Below are 20212 nucleotides of genomic sequence, written 5' to 3'. Positions count from 1 at the left end.
CTCAAACATCGAACCACAGGGAAGTCCTCTAGTTCTCTTTTTGTTCCTTATCTTGTTACCTTAGCAGGTGACTTTACTTCTGAGCCTTGGTTTCTTTAGTCTGTAAAATGGAAAGAAGAAAAATATCTCTCCGTTTTCCAGGACTGTTGTGAAGGTCAAATAGACCAAATGCAAATGGAAACAAATCCCCTGGAGAAAGGAGAAGTGGCATCATTAGTTTCTAAAGGCGCTTGCCAGTTAGTCTTTAGTGACTAACTGGCTCTGGAATCTGATGAGTAAATCTGAGTATGGGTACATTTTAGAAAGGAGTCTGTGAGGGCTCTGCAGAGTTGACACCAAAAGTGCGGTCAGCCCATCCATCTTTATGACCTTAGCCTTCTGTGCCCAGAGCAGTTGTCAAAGGCCAGATTGTGGGCAGCACAGGAGGCCTCACAGTGGGGCCTGTAGATATGGATGTGAACCATGGTGTTTCAGGTCCTGAAGAGGGTGTATCTGCCCAACTTTCTTCCAGCCTCAAGCCACATAGTAAACCCTCAATTCAAAGGCATGAGAAAGACGTGTGTAATCGTGAAGCACTTTGACATAGCCATTAGCTCTTCGCTTTTCTCAAAAGCCACATGCATCAGTTATGTTTTTTGGTGAGGGAGCTGATAGGTATTGCTTTTCAAGTCAAGGAAGGGTGACTGGGTAAGCTCCTGATAGGAAGCACAGCACACTACAGCCAGGACAAGGCTACATCTCCTGGCTGCCAGTCAGTGCCTGTCCACAGGCTACCCATATTATTTCCACATGGCTTATTGTGTTTTTTTTCCCTGCTTATTTTTCTAATTCATTTTGTGCTCTGAGGATGGCCCTGCCAGTGGTCCTGATTGAGCTGTTAGCAGTCTAGTTCCAGGGCTGCCCTGTGGATTATGAGTGGCGTCTGCCACTTTAAAAAATAAAAGGTTACATATTTGACTGTGTTACGTCTTAGCTGTGGCGCACGGGCTCTCCGTTGTGGCACTTAGGCTTCTCTAGTTGTGTAGCACCGGCTCCAGAGCCCCCAGGCTTAGTTGCCTCACAGTATCTGGGATCTTAGTTCCCTGACCAAGGATCAAATCCAATTCCCCTGCATTAGAAGGCGGATTCTTAACCACTGACCATCAGGGAAGTCCCTGCCACATTTTTTAAGTTTATAGCTTTTCTGTCTTATTAGACTCAGCCTGGGTATAGAACTCTCACTGTACACCACCACCATCATTGTAAGTTACCTCTTGGACAAATTTCATACCTGCCCAGGTAAACTTCTGGATTTTCTTGGATCAGAAATGGAAGGAAGCTGATCTAAGAAGATCGTGTTATTATTTCTTGCCATATCTAATCCTGCTACCAATGATGTAGTTGAATGAAGTAATCACAAGTAAATCCAAGGAGTTCTTGTAGGTAGCAAGAATTCGAAGGGATACATAAGGGATTGTGGGGCGGGGGTGCCACACATGAAACTGAATGTGTATGAGGAGGACTGGATACTGGAGAAGAGAGTGCCTGGATTTAGCAAAACTCCTGAGAAAGTGCAGTGGTCCAGTTTCTAGGACCCTATAAAGACTTGCTGTCTTCTCACTTTGTCCTTATCAAAACTCAGGCGAGAGGTTGCTGTTAGCCTGTTTGACACATCTACTTTGCAGATGAGCCGGAGCCTGTGGGTCAGACTTAACGTGCTCACTTAGTCTGTCATGTAGGAAGACTGCAAGTGTTTCTTTCCTAATGTTCACATGTGTAAACTTGTCATTTAGAAGCCTCTGAAACTTAGTTTTTGTTTTATAATAGTACATAGTGGAAAGAGTATTGGCTGGGGGAGTAAAGAGACCTGCTCCTATCCCTGACATTGAACATATCTCTGGATCTCAATTTCTTTTTCTCTGAAGCAGATTTGAATTGGAGGATCAGTGAGAACTCTCCACATCACAGTCTCAGAGTTCAACATAGGTGTTCTCTCGGCTTATTTTGTAAATTGGTTTGTTCTGCATAATATCTCCTTAATAATATGTTCCGTGGTAACCTTGTCTTGTTAATTCAACAGGGCCCAATCGTGAAGACCAAATAAAAGACACCAACTGTGGTTATTACTAAGAAGTCCAGGGAACCTAGGCTTATAGTTGTAGCGTTCTGGTGGAAGTAAACACTGGTGGGTGTGTTTCTAAGGAGTAGTTGCATTAAGTAATTTCATTGTCTGGATTTCTTTTGCACCATAGCCTACTCATGAAGGTTACTTCTCTTGTTTGGATATCTGGACGCTCTTTTTGGACTATCTGACAAGTAAAATTAAAAGCCGTCTGGGAGACAAGGAAGCAGTTCTCAACAGGTAAACCACAGAAACATCAATAACTAGAAATAGACATTTTGGTCAGTTTCTCTTGTGGCCTAGAGTCCGCCACGCAGTCAGACCGCTTTAGTGAAACCGAGTCACTTACGCTGTTCAGGTAGTAATGCCATTGAGCATTCTTTTCTTCTCTCCCCTTAGATACCTCATTTTTAAAAACATTTTTCTGATTAAAAAAGTAACATGTATTAAATTTTTAGGTATGATAATGCTTTTGTGGCCCCTTCTCCTCCATGACCCCTACTTTAGAGATATAAGTTGAAGTATTTATTGGATGAAATGATATGATGTCTGAGATTTGCTTTAAAATAATTCCCTGGGGCTAGTGAGGGAAGTGGGTTGACCATTTGTTGACAAGTGATGTTGAACTTAGTTGGTAGGAACTTGGAGTTCATTGTATCCTCACTTCTTTTGTATGTGCTTGAAAATTTCCTAAATAATGAATACTTATCAGGGAAAAAAGTATTTATTTTAAAAACTAGCAAAGATAGAAAAATAAAGATAAGTTGTCTATAATCCCACTATCCAGAGATAATTAGTTTTGTACTTCTTGTTATAGTTTAGAAACAGAAAATGGGGAAATGTTTTTTCCCCACGTTTCTCAAGACCATTTTTCTTGTTTGCAGGCAGAAAGTATGTTTCCTGTACACTGTGGTCCTTATATATGTAACTATTTGAAGCTAATATATCTAGAGTGTTCAGCACACTACAAATGCTCAGTAAATAGTATCAGTGGTGGATGGTGGAGACAGTGAATACATCTCTCCTAGAGAGGGCCAAGGAGAAGGCAATGGCACCCCACTCCAGTACTCTTGCCTGGAAAATCCATGGACGGAGGAGCCTGGTAGGCTGCAGTCCATGGGGTCGCTAAGAGTCGGGAACGACTGAGCAACTTCACTTTCACTTTTCACTTTCATGCATTGGAGAAGGAAATGGCAAACCACTCCAGTGTTCTTGCCTGGAGAATCCCAGGGACGGGGGAGCCTGGTGGGCTGCTGTCTCTGGGGTCGCACAGAGTCGGACACGACTGAAGCGACTTAGCAGCAGCAGCAGAGAGGGCCAAATGGAGGTGGTGAGGAGAACTCCCATCTGGGGAGAGTTGGACTGAACCTCTTAAAACTCTTTCCATCGCTGAGGCTTGAAGAGTTTTTAAAATTCTAAACGGTATTTGCATTCCAAGTTTAAGCTTTTGCACTTTCATTTCCCAAACTATTTTTATGATTGCAAAATAGCTTCCAGCTTGTTATGGTGTCAGGTCACATGTGGTTCTGGGTAGTATATTTGTGTATCAGAAACCTTCTTACACAACAGTAGATCCTGTTTTTGGTGAACTTGCCAACTGTGAGTAATTGTGTTGTTGAATGAGATTCTTCAAAGAAAAGGCGCTTCCGCCAGATTCTTTCTTGTATGCTGAGCAGTCGCATCCTTTGCTTCTGGGACTGTGCCTGATTTTGCTATATTTAAGTGGTTAGATGCTCTTTCACATCGCTCAGACTTTTTGGAAGAATAAGCTGAGGAAATGATCAGCACGAAAATGCTTTTAAAAGCACAGTACAAATGTGCTTTAGGTGAGGAGAATACGGTATTGTTCCACTGAGAGATACTTGCGCTGATTATTGCACCAATAGAAGGAGCAGTGGTGCAGTTTAAATTCCTTTTCTGCTTCATGGTAGCAGTGTTACTTTTGGTCAAGTCATATGGTAATCACATTTCCTCTTGCAAAACGAGCATACTAATACCTCTTGCAGAATGGCTGGGATTCAGGAAATCACGCATATAAAATAACAGGCATAGTGTCGATCACATGTGAGGCACTCAGTGGATGGTCACAGTAGTGACCACACAGTAATAATAAGTCATCGAAGACGTTGCTGTCGTTTGAGGTGGTGACTGTGGAGTTAAATGACAGGACCCCTGGACAACAGAGACTCCTCAGCCCACTTGCAGATGTTGACCGGCCTGCCTGCTCAGGCATCTGTCTTCACAGTTGTCAGCGGTCCTGGCTGACCGCTTTAAACACTAGGGATTTTTCTCATTGATCATTGGATTATTATCCTAAATAAGGCTCTCTGATTTTTCATGACTTAAAAAAAAAATACACATATAACACTTTCATACTTTTAAAAAACAACCCAAACGTTCAAAAGCTCGTCTGGTTTATGCCGTTAGTGGTGACCATCATCTGGGGGAAGCTTGTCAGTCTGACACCCCCTAGTGGTCAAAGGTAGTAGACTACAAAGAATGGTGTTCAAGGCAGTCTGCTGCGTGCTCAAAGAAAATAGCTGAACTCTGTGTTTCCTGTCACCTCTTAGGGAGCATATTTATAGAAGTACATACTCAAAAAATCTTAAAGTTTTCAAAGTTTGGCAACCACAGCTCTGGGTTATCTTAGAGATCCCAATATATTGAAGCAGCTGATAAAGAGCACTGGCTACAGATAATTACCTCATTGATTTTTAGTGAAGAGCTTGTCAATGCAGTCAAATGTTTTTCAACTGATAAAATATATCTGAAAGAAGGCAGGGGGCTTTTGTGACTTGAACCAGAATTTCAGAAGCAACTGGTCTTGCAGGAAGTAGTCAGATGTTTTCTTGGTGTCTTAAATGGGAGACGTAGGTGTGGTTAAGTCACAGAGACAGCATTCAGTTCCTGTCTCTTGTGGTTTATAGGTTTTGCATCATTCCTCACAACAAAGTGGTAGGCTTTGTAGGCTACAAATTTAGAAGTATAAATGTACATAGATTTATTTTTGGTCCTAGGAGTTTGGAAATTGGAGCTCCGCATGTTCCTTGCTCAATGAGGATGCTCAAGAATTTCTTGTTCAGGGCTGGTGGGGGCTTGGAGAACTTGAGTCGCATCGTTAACAGATAAATGTTCTGTAGTGCACCCAGCTGAACTGATTGCCAGTGGGGTTCACTGTCCAGATTTGCCATTTTGAATCAGTGGTGTCGGAAGACCTGAATTTCAGTCTCCTTTTCCCCTTTGTACTTTGGGAATGGTTGTGCCTACTTTACAAGTTCTTGAGCAAATTAAATGAACCAGTGTGTGTAAAGTACCTTGGCTGATAGTAGATGTTCAGTAAATAAGTATTCTCATCCTTTGTCTCTCTTTCTCTAACTTCCTTCTCTCTGTGCTTGTCAATGTGTAGGGAGACACCTGGGTAGAACTTCTTTTTACAGGAGGATGAGGAAACTTGAAGTGTGTTAAGCAACCTAAAGTTACTGAGTCATGTCCTGTGAACCCCTTTGTCATGAGAGTACTGGCAAGTGCTGGCCACAGACCTGCTAGGGATTCCAGGTGACATTAGATTGGACTGTAAACAAATGTGGGTAGGCGTGAGAAAACTTGCTGCCCTTTTCTTGTGAGCGGGTTTTTCTGCTTAGTAAAGAGGAAGTGCCATTGTGACACACAGCATTTTGATAGTAAAAGGTATTAACTAGGTTTATGTCAGGGCTCCAGTAGCTTTCTAGCTCTTCATACATGAAATTCATGCTGTTGACTGCCCCAGAGAGCAAGTGAATAGGATCTTAGTTATTTCACTGAGTTGAAAAAGCTATCCAGGATTGTGCTTCAGTGCTTTGTAGTTATCTGACTTGTAGGTTTGTTTGTTCATTGCCTGCATATTGATTCATTTGTTCTCTTTCATTCATCATACATTTACTAAGCAGCTGTTATGTAGTTGCCTTAACATAACATTTTATTTAACTCTCAGAAGAAGTTGGGGTGCTTCTGAAATCACATTTGTGGTTTGAGCCACACTGATCTGTAGGTTCATTTCCATTGTATATTTAAGCATTTAATGCTCTTAGTTTCCCTCTGAGCACTGCTTTAGCTTTATCTATCAAATTCTAATATGTTTTAGTTTCCTTTTCATTCAGTTTATTTTGTAATTCCTCTTGAGAATTCCTCTTTGGTGTTCAATTTCTAAATATTTGTGGATTTTCCCTGTGTCTTCTTGCTGCTGTCTTCTAGTTTATTATTATCTGCAAACATATTTTGTGTGATTTCAGTTCTTTTCAGTTTGTCAGGATTTGTTTTATGACCTGCTCTTCTTGGGGCTTATTCATTGTGCTTGAAAGAGTGTATGTTCTGCTATTGTTGGATGGAGTGTTCTAGATATGTTAGATCAGATTGATTGATTGTGTTCTACATGTTATCTTTTTATCTAGTTTGTTCTATCAGTTACTGAGAGAGGGGTGAATTCTCCCAAGTAAAATTGTGGATTTGTCTGTGTCTGCTCTCAGTTCTATCAGTTTTTGCTTCGTTTCTTTTGAGACTCTTTTGTTAGTTCTAGAGAAGGAAATGGCAACCCACTCCAGTATTTTTGCCTGGGAAATCCCATGGACAGAGGAGCTTGATGGATTACAGTTCATGGGGTTGCAAAAAGTCAGACATGACTGAGCAGCTAAACGACAACTGTTAATTTCACACAAATTTAGTTTTCCCTTTCACTGTATCTACTGAGTGACTGTATTTATGAGTTTTTAAAGTCGTTGCTCTGTATATTAAAATGAATATATATTTAACTTTTCGAGTTAACATATTACCACGTCAAGTGTAATATAGAAGCCTCACTACTTTTTTGCTCTCTCTCCTTGTATTGAGGTTGCCCTATATTTTCCATCTGTGAGCAATGAAAATCCCATCAGTGTTCTGTTTTTTGCTTTCATCCAGATTCATATTTTAAAGATCTTAAGAGAATCAACAGAGAAACAGTTGTTATATTTACCCAGAGATCTGCCAGTTCTCATGCTTTCCCTTCATTCTGAAGTTCCATGTTTCTGTTTTAAAATTAAGTAATTAACTGATTAATTTTGGGGGGCTGTGCTGGGTCTTTGTTGCTTTCTCTAGTGGTGGTGATTGGGCGCTGCTCTTCTTTGCAGTGTGCAGCCTTCTCGTTGCAGTGGCTTCTCCTGTTGCAGAGCAAAGGCGCCAGAGCACGCAGAGTCCAGTAATGGTGGCTCGTGGGCTCAGAAGTCGTGGTGCATAGGCTTAGCTGCCCCATGGCGTGTGGGATCTTCTTGGACCGGGGATTGAACCCGTGTCCTCTGCATTTGCAGGCAGGTTTTTTTTTTTAGAAAAACCTTTAAAAAATAATAATTTTATTTATTTAGTTCTGGCTGTGTTGGGTCTTTATTGCCGCGAGGGCTTTTCTCTAGTTGTGGCAAGCAGGGGCTACTCTGTAGCTGTGGTGCATGAGCTGCTCCTTGCCTCGGCTTCTCTTGTTCCAGAGCACGGGCTCTAGAGCATTCGGGCTTCATTAGCTGTGGCCTGGGGGCTCGGTAGTTGCGGTGCCCTGGGCAGGCAGGTTCTTAGCCATTGGACCACCAGGGAAGCTCCCAGGTTTCTTTCTGATTATCTTTTACCTTCTCGATTAGCCAGCTTGGGTTGCCATAATGAAATACCACTGACCGGGGTGCCTTAAACAATAGAAATTAATTTTCTCTTACATGTAGAGGATGGAGGTCATAGACGAGGGGGCTGGCGGATTTGGTTTCTGGTGAGGGCTCTCTTCCTGGCTTGCAGACGCTGCCTTCCCTTCATGTCGTCACATGGCCTCTCTTCTGTGCTTGCATGGGGAGGAGGGAGCGTGAGCACACTCCACTCCCTCATGTCTCTTTCTTTTCATGTAATTAAGGCCCACCCCACCCTTATGATCTCACTTAACTTTTATTACCTTTCACAGGCCTTATCGCCAAATACAGTCATACTGAGAGTTGGGGGCTTCAACATACGAATTTTGAGTGGACACAGTTCAGTCTAAAACACCCTCCAGCTGAAGACCCTCAAGAATGACGCTTATAATAGCTTGCTTTAAAAATCTTCGATAATTCCAGCATCTGTGTCATCTGTGACAGTTTGCTGATTGTCTTTCCCTGACGGGTGTTCAGTGTCTCCTCATTTTTTGTATGTCAGCTGTTTTAGAGCCCTGTACGTGTTTGTTCTGCCAGCTTTAGGCATGACTTCCATCTCCACAGTCACTGTATGGTCAAAGATGGGTGCTGAATCTGTAGACATCACACCCGTGATTCAGCCAGCAGGAGTAAAGGGGAGAGGTTGGACAAAAGCAGCTTTCCCAGAGGCCCCACCAAATAACTTCTTTTAAAATTTCCTTGACCACTCCTGTCTGCAGAGGAAGACTGGGAACTGTAGTCTTTCATTTGGTATCAGGGCCTCGTGTTCTCTTACTGGGGAAGAAGAGTGTTGGGTAGGCAGATGACAAATATAAGCTCCAGGCGCAAGTGTTTGAACTTAGCCTTTTTCTAAAGTCTACTGAAGTGGGATTTTGATTCTTTTTGCAACTTTTCCCACAGATGTTGCCTATTTTATTAGTGATTTTTCTCTGCCAACATTCTCCTCTGGGCCATCATGCTTAATTACTTATCTTGTCTAGCTTGTTAAGTTATTTGCAAATAATGAGGGACTCTTTGAGGGATTGAGGGGGGATAGTATCTCTGTCTCTGATGAAGAAATGAGCTCCTGTGCCCACAGAACTCTGAAATGTGACATTTCAGAAGGATTTTTAAGTAGTCTTTAGACCGTATCTACAGTCTCAGTACAGGGGTTGTAACTCTTAGACTGAATGGACTGTACTTGGTCTTGGTATTGGATACCTTTTGGCTTTGATTTTCTTGTTGTCCTGGTATTCCTGGTATAAGATGAGGTATAAGATTGATAAGTTAGAGTCTTGTCAGGAAAGCAGAAATTACACTTATTTATTTCAAGAATTCAATGTAGGAAATTGCTTGAACAAATTTTAGAGGAGTAGAAAGCAAAAAGGGAATACTGAGACAACATAGATGATAACTACAGGAAGTAGTTTCATCCCTAGGGCTAGGGGTACAACGGAAAGGTGTCAGGGACATTGACTATCAGAGAGACGGCCTCCATGCAGCTAGAGGTCAGATCTCTGAGGGGAGGGAATCCCCCCGTTGCCACAGCTCAGAAGAGGGGCCCCAGGGAGCTGGGACTTATTCCTTTGAGGAGAGGTTGTGACCTGGATCCTATTGGCACCTCAGAGAGAGGGTGTGATGGGGCTGGCTTGGGGAGTGTGGAAGCTGGAAGCTGGAACCTGTTATTACTGCTGTTACTGCCTGGGGACCATTGTTGGGGTTACACTGCCAGCACAGCAAGCCCACGGAAGAGTGGGGTCCCTTTGCTGTTCAGTTTTCCTCCAGTGTTTGATAGAGTCCAACAAGCAGAGATGAAGTGTGTTGTGCACGGTCTCAGTCCCAGCATCACAGAATATGGAGAGTGGACTGGCGCTGGGAGTTGAACCACCAGGGTGGGTGCTTTGGTCTGAGTGGGCCCAGCCCTGAAGTTCTCATAGAAACATTTCAGGAAATATTTAAGGCAGACGTTTAGGCCACATGATTTGTTCTTGAAAATTAGTGGTTTGTTGGCCCTTGTGGTAGCAACTATTACATATAACTTTGGTGCTGAGTTAGATTCTTATCACAGGAAATATCCAAGCCTCTGGCTCCAAATGTTTCTTTGAGAAATTATTTTTAGACAGATCAAGGGGTTAGGGTGTCCCTAGACTTTTTCCATGTCTTCTTTTCGGCTTTAAGTGTTCTTAAAGGTTGATTACAATTGAAGTTTTGGGGAATGGGTGGAGCAGGCTCAAAGCCTGTTGGTGGTTTATGTGTAGAGATAACATGAAGTGTTGAGTTAGGGAGCCCTGGGTTCACACCAGCTAGCTTTGTGACCTTGGGCAGTTGATTTAACTTCTCTTAACTATAATTTACTCATCAGAGAAGTATCAGTAATACCACCTACCTCTCACAGATGTTGACAGGATTGAATCATTGGGTTCCCTGGTGGTCTGGTACTTAGGATTCTGGGCTTTCATGCCGTGGCCTGAGTTTAGTTCCTGCTCAGGGAACTGAGATCCCACAAGCCATGTGGTGCAGCGCTGCCCCCGCCCCCGCCAAAAAAATGAAATCATTGAGTTAATTGATATTTATATATAGTACTTATAATCTTCAGGGCAACCACTGAGAAAAAAAAACTTTAAAATATATGGTAAAAGAAATGGCAAGGGAATTAAAATAGTACACTCAAAACTATCTATTTAACACAAAAGGAAGCAGTCCTAGTGGAAGTAAGGAATAAAAGATAAAACACAGAAAACAAATAGCAAAATGGCAAAAGTCATTCCTTCCTTATTGGTAATTACATTAAATATAAAGGCTTAACTTCTCTAGTTAAAAAGCAAAGATTGGCAGAATGGACTAAAAATACATGATCTGCTTCATGTTGCTTACAAGAGACCTACTTGATTTTAAAGGCACAAATAGGTTTAAAGTAAAAAGATAGGAAAAGATATTCCATGCCAACAATAACCAAAATAAAGCTAGGGTAACTACACCGTGTGGGGGGGTATTCTTAGTCACTCATTCATGTCCAGCTCTTTGTGACCCTTTGGGGTGTAGCCCACCAGGCTCCTCCGTCCATGGGATTTTTCAGGCGAGAATACTGGAGTGGGTTGCCATTGCTTCCTCCAGGGGATCTTCCCTACTCAAGGGGTGAATCCATGTTCTGTGTCTCCTGCATTGTAGGCAGATTGTCTACCCGCTGACTACTAAGTTAGACAGAATAGACTTTTAAGACAAAAATTGCTACCAGAGACAAAGGATATCATACAAGAAGGTGCCTGGAACGTAGCTGCATAAGCCACACCCCTGCTCCTGTCCCCTGTCACATGACGTTGGCCAGTCCATAAACTGTTAGTCTAGATGCTTCCTGTGTGCGGTAGTCCAGTGGAGACACCGTTCCCTGCAGAATGCAGGGGGCCTTTTTGAAATCCTAGGCTAAAAGCCTGCTTTCACCTGATGTTGCATTTCTCCCTGCCACACAGGTACGAAGATGCCCTAGTCCTCTTGCTGACGGAGGTGTTGAATCGAATCCAGTTCAGATACAACCAGGCCCAGCTGGAGGAGTTGGACGATGAGACTCTGGATGACGATGTAAGCAGCACAGCCTCGTTGGCCTTAGTCCTTGCCATGCTGTGGTATGAATGGAAATGCAGACTTGGAACCCATAGCTCTTTGCTCTGGAGACCATCTTTAAGCCAGAGCAGTCTTACGGTTTGAGTTACACATTTGAAACTTGTATTCTGCTGGTCGATTTGGGTTTATGAACTGTAAAAACGTTTTACAGGCATTTACCTATATGGACTAGAGATGTAAGTAAAGAAACCATGCATACAGTGAAAAAACTTGGCATCCCACCTATTTTCCCCTGCCTTGCACCCACATTCTGGGCAACAAATCTAAGCTAGCTGGATACTGGTAGGGATAGTTAGAGATACTTAAATGATAAGGCTAGAATAAAAGGACATCTCTTTTGATTATATCTTATTAATATAAACTCATATCTCTTAAAATCAACCTTGAGTTTATTGATGCTGGCATGCCCCATGTTGGTAAGAAAAATGTCTTTAAGGATACAATTCCAGTGTTCCTTTTTCTTAACCACCATGCATTTAAACATTTTCAAGTCACTGTTATGGCTCAGAATAGCAGCCACTGTGCTGTGGTTAAGACCTTGAGGATAGCCATATCTGGGTTAGAAACAGCCCTGTGCTTGGAACCAGATGGCCTAGATTTGACTGTGCAGCCTTGAGTACGAAGAAGGTAGCAGTCTGGTCGCTGAATTTCTCTGAGGTCTAATTTCCACATGTCCCAGAAGGGGAAGGATATGTCTGAACCGACCTGTGTTGGCCACGTGCTGAGGGCAGCACACGTGGGCATAGTGGCACATGCCTGGTGGGTAATAGGTGCTTGGTAGCACTTGGTAGACTTTAGCTTCACTTCTTGTTACCTGTTTGATGTAAGCCAGTGCATCTCATAGTTTAGCCTGAATAAGAGTCACTGTGAGAGAGCTTGTTAAGCAGACCTTGATTCAGGAAGTGTGTGTGGGGGGGGTGGGGGGGAGCATGGCACAGAATTTGCATTTCTGACAACCCCCACCCTGGAGATGCCCATGCTGCCTGTTCATCGACCATACTTTGTGTAGCACTGGTGTGGCCGGTTATATAAGCTCGGGAACGGGCTGTCTCAGAAGGTAATGAATGACAAATTCCTATAGCTGGGATGACGGAAAGGGGACTTGAGCATTTATTTTACCAGTCACTGTTTAAAATCTCTTATTCCTATGACAGAGAAAAGTAGGTCATTCTGTGTGAATTGTTTACTTTTTGAGGAACCAGGTTCTTATGACATTAATTCATTGGATCAAAAAAAATTTTTTTAGCTTGGCCTTTTTAAAGTACCAAATAACCTGGTTTACTATTTCTTCACATACTTACGTCTGAGAGTGGGCTTGAGGTGGGGGGCAGGTTGGCAGGAAAGCTGATGAGCTCTGCCATTCTGGGAAGAGTTGATCCTTCTTTGTTTGCCCCGCAGCAGCAGACAGAGTGGCAGCGGTACTTACGCCAGAGCTTGGAGGTCGTGGCCAAAGTGATGGAGCTCCTTCCCACACACGCCTTCTCAACGCTGGTACGCACCATTTGGAGGGGAATGAAGAGCCTAATTATTTCCCTGCATATAGCATGAGTAGTAAGGCTTTTGTGGTCACCAGTCTTATAAAATGTATATTTTTTAAACAGAGAATAATAATTAGGATAACCGACCCTTGGATTTAATGTGTTTAACATTTCCTCCCAGTATTTTAAAATGAGCTTTTGGAAGCTCTGTTATTCTTTCCTAAACTCTTGGGTATAATATAAATTTTACTGATGCCTTTATGCTTTCACCAGTGGCTTACAAGTGGCCAAGCCAAATGGAAGATTTATTTATAAAAATTATACTGTTGGAAAGTTAGCCTTTGTAAAACTCACAAAACTGTTGGCAAATTATTTGCTGGGCACTATCTATGTTTATGTGAACACAGAATCCTTAGTCATAAGGACTGATTTCATTCACTAAGTGATGCTTGTTACTTGAAGGCATTTCATTAGTCCATGTCTCCTCTAAAGGCAGGATAATTCACTGGGGTCGGGTTTGCGTTGCACCGCCCAGCTGTGTCTTGTGTTTTCTCATGGAGAGTGCCATCTTATTTTGCCATCTGCCTTTCTTGGGGACCTGTCACAGTAACGTCTTAATTTTATCTTAATGGTGAGTTAGCAGCTTTAGGAAGAAAAGATAGAGCTCTGATTATGAAGGTCCTGTCTGCTAAATGAGTAAGGCAAACTGACTCCAAATAATTTGGCTGTCTCTTCACTCTGTCATGCAGTTTGTAAGGCATAACTGTGCTTTTTTTCCAAGGGCAGGGTTTTCCTTGGACTTGAAGGGAGGTGGGTCCTGTCTTAGATCTCTAGAAAGTATAGATCATTTGGGGGCTTGATATCCTCCTTTAAGGACGTAACTGTCATAATAATCATAGTGCTTTGTTTAGAAAAGTATGGAACTAGTGTGTTATTTTCTTTCTTATTCCAAATATTAACTGATGGTTTTAATTGTAGAAGACTCCTTGGGGGTGGGAGGTGCTGAGGGGTGCCACCTCTTCTTAGCTGCGTGTAAAGGCTCCCAAAGAAAAGTTTTTTATCCTGCTCCTCCCACTAGAGATACTTCTTTCAATGTTGAAGTGCTGTTAAAATTCGCATTTATGTTTCTTTTAATCTTTTGTTTCTTTCAGTTTCCAGTTCTTCAGGACAATTTAGAAGTTTATCTGGGGTTACAGCAGTTTATAGTTACTTCAGGGTCAGGTAAACTGTCTTTTATTTTCTAATTTAACGTTCAGATAAAAGATTCTGAAAAATCATCCTCCCGGGAGGACTTGGGAGCAGCTCTGCAGGGACGGCCTGGTGGAGCTGATCATGGGGGTCGTCAGCTCTCCTGTGTCAGTGTTACTGTTGTTTAGTCGCTCAGTCGTGCCCGACTCTTTGAGACCTTGTGGACTAATACTTAACTACTGCCTTCTGTGTTGTCAGAACAAGATTTCTCCACTGCCCCCTCCTCACTGCTTCCTGTCTGTCAATTTCTAAATAGGAAAAAATTAAAAAAAAAAAAAAAATCATGATTAAAAAGGAGCTGTGAGGGAGGTAGAGGATGAGGCTGTGACAGTATATCCCAAAGCAGTGTTTCAGTGAGAGAGAAGCTAATTTGGCATAAAGAAGTAGGACTTTTTAAAAACCCTGGCAATTAGAATATTTCTCTGTGTCCTTTAAACCAGTTGATAAGCTCGGGAAAAAAATAGCCCTGGACTTTGCTGGGCTGTGTTCTTCCATCTCTGGCTTTTAGGATCGGGAGGATCTGGGAGCAGCTCTGCAGGGACAGCCTGGTAGAGCTGATCATGGGGATTGTCAGCTCTCTTGTGTCAGCGTTGTTGTTTAGTCGCTAAGTCGTGCCCAACTCTTTGTGACCCTTGAACTACAGCTTGCCAGGCTCCTCTGTCCATGGGATTATTCTGGCAAGACTACTAAAGAGAGTTTCCTTCTCCAGGGGATCTTCCTGACCCAGGGATCGAACTTGTGTCTCTTGTGTCTCCTGCATTGGCAAGCAGATTCTTTACCACTGCACCGCCTGTTAAGCCCTCCTGTGTCAGTGGCTCTGACTGTAGCCATTTGGGAAGGCTTTGGCCTGCTGTTGGCAGGTTTCACTAGTTGGGGGTTTAGGATTAGCATTTTGGGATTATTTTGTTAATAATAATAGCTTCTGTTTGTAGAAGAGGTATTGCATGCCAGGCACCATATTATTTGCTTTTGTTATTTAATTCTCTCAACTCTCCTGTGAGGTATAAGTACTAATCTCAGTTCTCTTGTTTTACAAAAGAGGAAATTCATGTTCAGAGATGTTAGTTTACCCAAGGTTACATAGCTTGTGGTGCTAGTCCCAGGAGGGTATACTAGGAAATGATAAAAAGTTGAAATTAGCCAAAATCTGATATTCATTCTGCCAGCCGAAAGCACCAGGAACATCATTCTTGCAAACACATTTGTGCTACAAACACACACACATAGACACATACACAGACACATAGGAACTTAACCAAGTGCTTGCAAACACACTTGTGCTGCACACACACACACACACCCCCATACACCCACACAGTTTTCCTTACAGGAGTTACCCTGGCCCTGGCCGACTACCCCTCTCGTATAACTCTGCTGCTTCAGCCTGGTACACAGCTGCCCAGGGTACAGCCCAGCGCCTGGATGAGCTTGTTATTTGTGGCACAGCCTCCCCAAGAGGCTCTTTGTGAGGCTGCCCTTCTTGGTGGCCTGTGACTGCTTGTTTCCATGACTAGATTAGCTTCTACTAGTAAACAGTCCGCTGGGCCCCAGGAGGTTGACGGACTTAGCATGCCCCAGTTCTAGACCCTGATTTGTGTAGATTGAGTAAGAACAGCTTCTGTAGAACTTTAAAAAGACTACTTTTCAAAGCAAATGTGCCTGTATGATATGCCATCAACATTCATGGAAGTCTTTGGACTATGTACAGATGCTGCAGATATTTCCAAAATCTAGGAAAAAATTCTTGGGGAAAAAAATCATACTGTAATGGCTTCTCCCTCAGGGCCCTTGTTCAAATTAGAATATACTCGGGACACTAAGGTGGCACAATGGTAAAGAATCCACCTGCCAGTGCAGGAGATGCAGGAGACACAAGGTTGATCCCTGGGTTGAGAAGATATCCTGAAGGAAGAAATGGCAAGCCGCTCCAGTATTCTTGCCTGAAAAATTCCATGGACAGAGGACCCTGGTGGGCTGCAGTCCATAGGGTTGTAAAGAGTCAGACTGAGCACACACACAGGATCCTAAAAAAGTTATTATTGATCTTAAAGATGAAATTGAGCATGTATTCTCTTTCCCTCAGAATAGATACCTAAAGTCAGTGTTAGTAGCTGACTTTTTAACATTACATTGAGTCTGTCTTCAGGTAACAGTCTGCGGTGATTCCCAAGTCCTTTTTCTGAGGCTTATCTCATAACTTAGATTTTCTCATCCGAGCAGGAGAATCTGATGGATTTCCCCTAAATGAAGTATTGTAGGCCCGCTCTCATCGCAGCCCATTTACTGTCAGTTTCACAGTACGCTTGGCTCTTCAGGTCATTTCTAAACCTCATCCCAAGCACTGATCCTTGGGGCATATACTCAAGGGACAGAACCTCTCAGGCCAGAGAAATACTTATTTCCTGTTTTAAAATGAGCTTTCTTATCCATGATGAAGCAAAAGCCAAGTTTCCAATGCAAAGGCTATTAAAAAATGGAAACTCTGAGTACGATTTGTTCCTTGGTTCCCATGGTCATTTACCCCTCACATAACCTTCATGCTATATTAGTCAGCCTTACTGCCTCTTACCAGAAACCACGTTCTTTTCCCCAGTGGGTAGGGCTCATTCCTTTCATTTGCATTTACCTTCTCCTGGCCTGAATTCTGGAGTGATGGAAGCCTTACTTTTTTTTTTTTCCCCTGGCTACTTTTGTGAGGCAGGTACAATCTTAGCTCCCTGACCAGGATCGAACCCAGGCCCCCTGCATTAGGGGCTCAGAGTCTTAGCCACTGGACCCCCAGGGAAGTTCCTGGGAGTCTTACTCTTTACGCAGCTTCTGTTGATCCCCCTGCTTCTGCTTCCTTGGTAAAGTCCAAGGCAAAACAAGCCGTCGCCGTGCCTCCTTTGCCCGGCAGTCATCTTTGCCCTGGCTCCGTCTTTCGCACTGTTGGTGGTCTGCGTCATCCCCTCATCAGTCACTGTGCCCCTGGTGCTGCGTGTGTGTCCATAAATGTCCCGGAGGGTCTGTCCTGTAGGTGTTTGGCTTCTGCCACTCTTCACTGAGATCCTCCCCCATTGGGGCAATATTTCTGCTCCAAGCAGTCCTGCTAACTTTTTTGTTTAGCCGTGCAGACTTCCCTGCCTAAGATATTGCTTATGATACAGACTTTTGGACTTAAATTCTTGGTTCTGCTTAGGTTCATTTATGACTTGTTTGTTCTCTCAGAGTGGAATAACTTAAGTGCTAAGTTTTATATTTTTATTGCCCAGTCCACCGCCCCCCCCAAAAAAAGACTGAATTTATTTTTTTAAGTTTTTTTTTTTTTTTAATATGAACCATTTTTAGTCTTTATTGAGTTTGTTACATAGCTGCTTCTGTTTTATGTTTTGGCTTTTTTTTTTTTTTTGGCCCCAAGGCATGTGGACTCCTAGCTCCCTGACCTGGGATTGAACTGACACCCACTGCTTTAGATGGCAAAGTCTTAACCACTGACCTCCTTTAACATTAATGTGTTTCTTTCCAGGGCAGTGACTTTCCAGTGAGCTGTTCTTTGTGCTTTTTTTAAGTTTTTTTTTTTTTTGATATGGAACGTTTTAAAGTCTTTATTAAGTTTATCACAGTATCGCTTCTATTTTATGTTTCATTTTGTTTTGGAGTGGGGCTGTGAGGCATATGGGATATTAATTCCCCGACCAGGGATTGAACCCACATCCCTTGTATTGGAAGGTGAAGTGCCAACCACTGGACCACCAGGCAAGTCCTGTGGGCTGTTCTTTGGGTGTGGCTTAGGGGACATCTATCTAGACAGCTGCTGGGTAACGTGGTTTATGGAAGGTTGGGCTTTGGTGTGGCCGTGGTACCTTCTGTCTCTGAAACCTGCGTGTCGTAGTGTCCTCACCTGCAGGCTCCACTGGGCGGATGTTCTGTGTTGTTGATGGGAGCGAGGAGGAAACTAAGCCTCAGCCAAACAATAAAATGTGGATTGATCTGGACAGCCTTTCACAGTGGGCACTCTGGCCTTCCCCCTCAGGGGCAGGGTGGTTACCTTGCATGGTTTTGTGGTGATGGTAGTATGAGGTTTCCAGGCTGGGGGCAGGGCTAGAGACTGATCTGGGGTACTTGCTGCCTGTGCGTTTGGCTGCATTGCAGACGCATCAGGAAAGAAGCAGCTGCCATTTTGATTGATCTGAGCCTTGGATGGCACGTAGTGTTGAATTGAACTCTATGAGTTACTATGGTTCCGTAAGCCAGAAACGGGCAAATGGCAGCAAATTGATGTGCTTCAAACCAATAGTTCAAAACACACACAGCAATTCCAGGCCGTTTGTCATTCTAGGACAGCTTTTTTATCAGAAAAATTAGGGCAGGTTTAAACGAGAGTGATGAGAATGGCCAGGATTCTGGAGAAGGGGTGCGCACAGAAAACAGAAGGAACCAGGCGTGTATTTCAGCCAAGAGGAGATTCGCCAAGAATGTGACCCTTCCTCCACATCTCCCCAAGACTGCCATGTGTCAGCAGGCTTAAATTAAGCTTGTTTTTTGTTCTCCCCTCAAAGGGTGGAAGGGCTTCCTCGGTGACTCAGACAGTAAATTATCTATCTGCAATGCACGAGACTCAGATTTGATCCCTGGGTCAGGAAGATCCCCAAAAGAAGGGAAAGGCAACCCACTCCAGTATTCTCGTCTAGAGAATTTAATGGACAGAGGTGTGACCAGGGGATGATAGGAGGAATTATCAGGGAGACCCCTGTGTTTCTGACCAAGGTATCCAAAGGTGGAAGACTCCCTCAGGAGGCATCGGCTCTAGCATTCTGTTGAGGGGTCCGGGAAGAGGCTGAGGGGGCAGAGCTGGGGAAGGCCGTGCGCCAGATGTGTGTGTGGATGAGGGGGCAGAGGGGAAGAAGGATGACTGTGAAGCTGTCTCATGACCATCCATGAGGGAAACCTGATGTAGGCTGGTGTTTTGGCTTGGTTTTTAATAGAGAAACACAGGATCTTTCCCTTTATGCTGAGAATTAGTGAAAAAGTTGAAAGCGGGTTATCAGGGTAGAGCTGTGTGGGTGATGAGGATGGGTGTGTGCAGGGAGAGGGAGGGGCCACTGATTAGGAATCGGAACCCATCTTCTGGCAGGTTTTGGTTGACCCTGGGCTTCGGTTGCGTAGTGGTGGCCCTGAATATCCTTGACGCTCGGAAGGTGTGTGCTGGTGGTGCTTTTGTTAACCGGGAGAGGATGGTGCAGAGGCACTGCCCCCCTCACATGACCACACGCGACCACAACCACTTCTGGCTCTGTGTGTTCTGTGGGCTCCTCTGGCTAGCAGTGTGGGGTGCTCACCCTCTTGCTCTGACCCCGGGAGCTGGCCCACCCTCCTTAGCCACCCATCTCGTGGCCTTGGCAGGGCTGCCTGCAGGCTGATAATCCTGCTGCTGGATGTTTCTGCGACAAGGCTCTGCTCTCCGTGAGGAGTGTTGCAGGGGGGCAGGTGGTCGGGCAGGTCAGGGCTGGTTTGTCAGTGGCTCTTTCCTCCACTTGCTTTTGTCCTCTGGCTCCTTGGGGCGTGACCCACTGTCACAGTGCCCTGGCCACAGTGTCCCCCTTTCCAGGCTCCTGTCCTCCTTTCGGGGCTGTCACGGGCTCTGTTCCAGCCTCATCAGTTGGAAACGCATGTGGCATCGAACTCGTTGACTCATCCCTCCAGCTCTTAGGTGTCAGCCTTCCTTCTTCCTCTCTACTGTGTTGCCTATCCATGGGTGTGTGCATGCTCAGTTGTGTCTGACTCTTTGTGACCCCCGTGGACTGTAGCCACCAGGCTCCTCTGTCCATGGGATTTCCCAGGCAAGAATACTAGAGTGGGTTGCTGTTTCCTTCTCTGGGGAAATCTTCCTAACCCAGGGATTGAACCCGCGTCTCTGCATTGGCGGGTGGATTTATTACCACTGAGCCATCTGGGAAGCCCCGTTACTTATCCTTTGTTGTTGTTCAGTTGCTAAGTTGTGTTCGACTCTTTGTGACCCCATGAACTGCAGCACTCCAGGCTTCCCTGTCCTTTCCTATCTCCTGGAGTTTGCTCAAACTCATGTCCACTGCGCCAGTAATGCCATCCAACCATCTCATCCTCTGTCACCCTCTTCT

The 20212-nt window shown here is 44.0% G+C and overlaps 1 protein-coding gene across 2 annotated transcripts in view; it reads left to right on the top strand.

Moving 5' to 3' along the window:
* Positions 1-20212, top strand: part of XPO6 (exportin 6) — a 107066-nt gene that overhangs the window by 61852 nt on the left and 25002 nt on the right. Inside the window, exons 9-12 of one of the 2 annotated variants that reach the window (XM_024985303.2) lie at positions 2232-2341; positions 11220-11328; positions 12772-12861; positions 14000-14069. In XM_024985303.2, coding sequence (XP_024841071.2) covers positions 2232-2341; positions 11220-11328; positions 12772-12861; positions 14000-14069 — 379 coding nt within the window. Of the gene's footprint in view, positions 1-2231; positions 2342-11219; positions 11329-12768; positions 12862-13999; positions 14070-20212 lie in introns of both variants that reach the window. The other variant, XM_002698080.7, reaches the window with a different exon arrangement.

The sequence above is a fragment of the Bos taurus genome, chromosome 25 (assembly GCF_002263795.3).
Source record: "Bos taurus isolate L1 Dominette 01449 registration number 42190680 breed Hereford chromosome 25, ARS-UCD2.0, whole genome shotgun sequence".
In the NCBI taxonomy this organism is placed as follows: domain Eukaryota; kingdom Metazoa; phylum Chordata; class Mammalia; order Artiodactyla; family Bovidae; genus Bos; species Bos taurus.
Note: the sequence above shows the minus strand (reverse complement) of the source record. Positions and strands in the feature narration are given on the sequence as shown.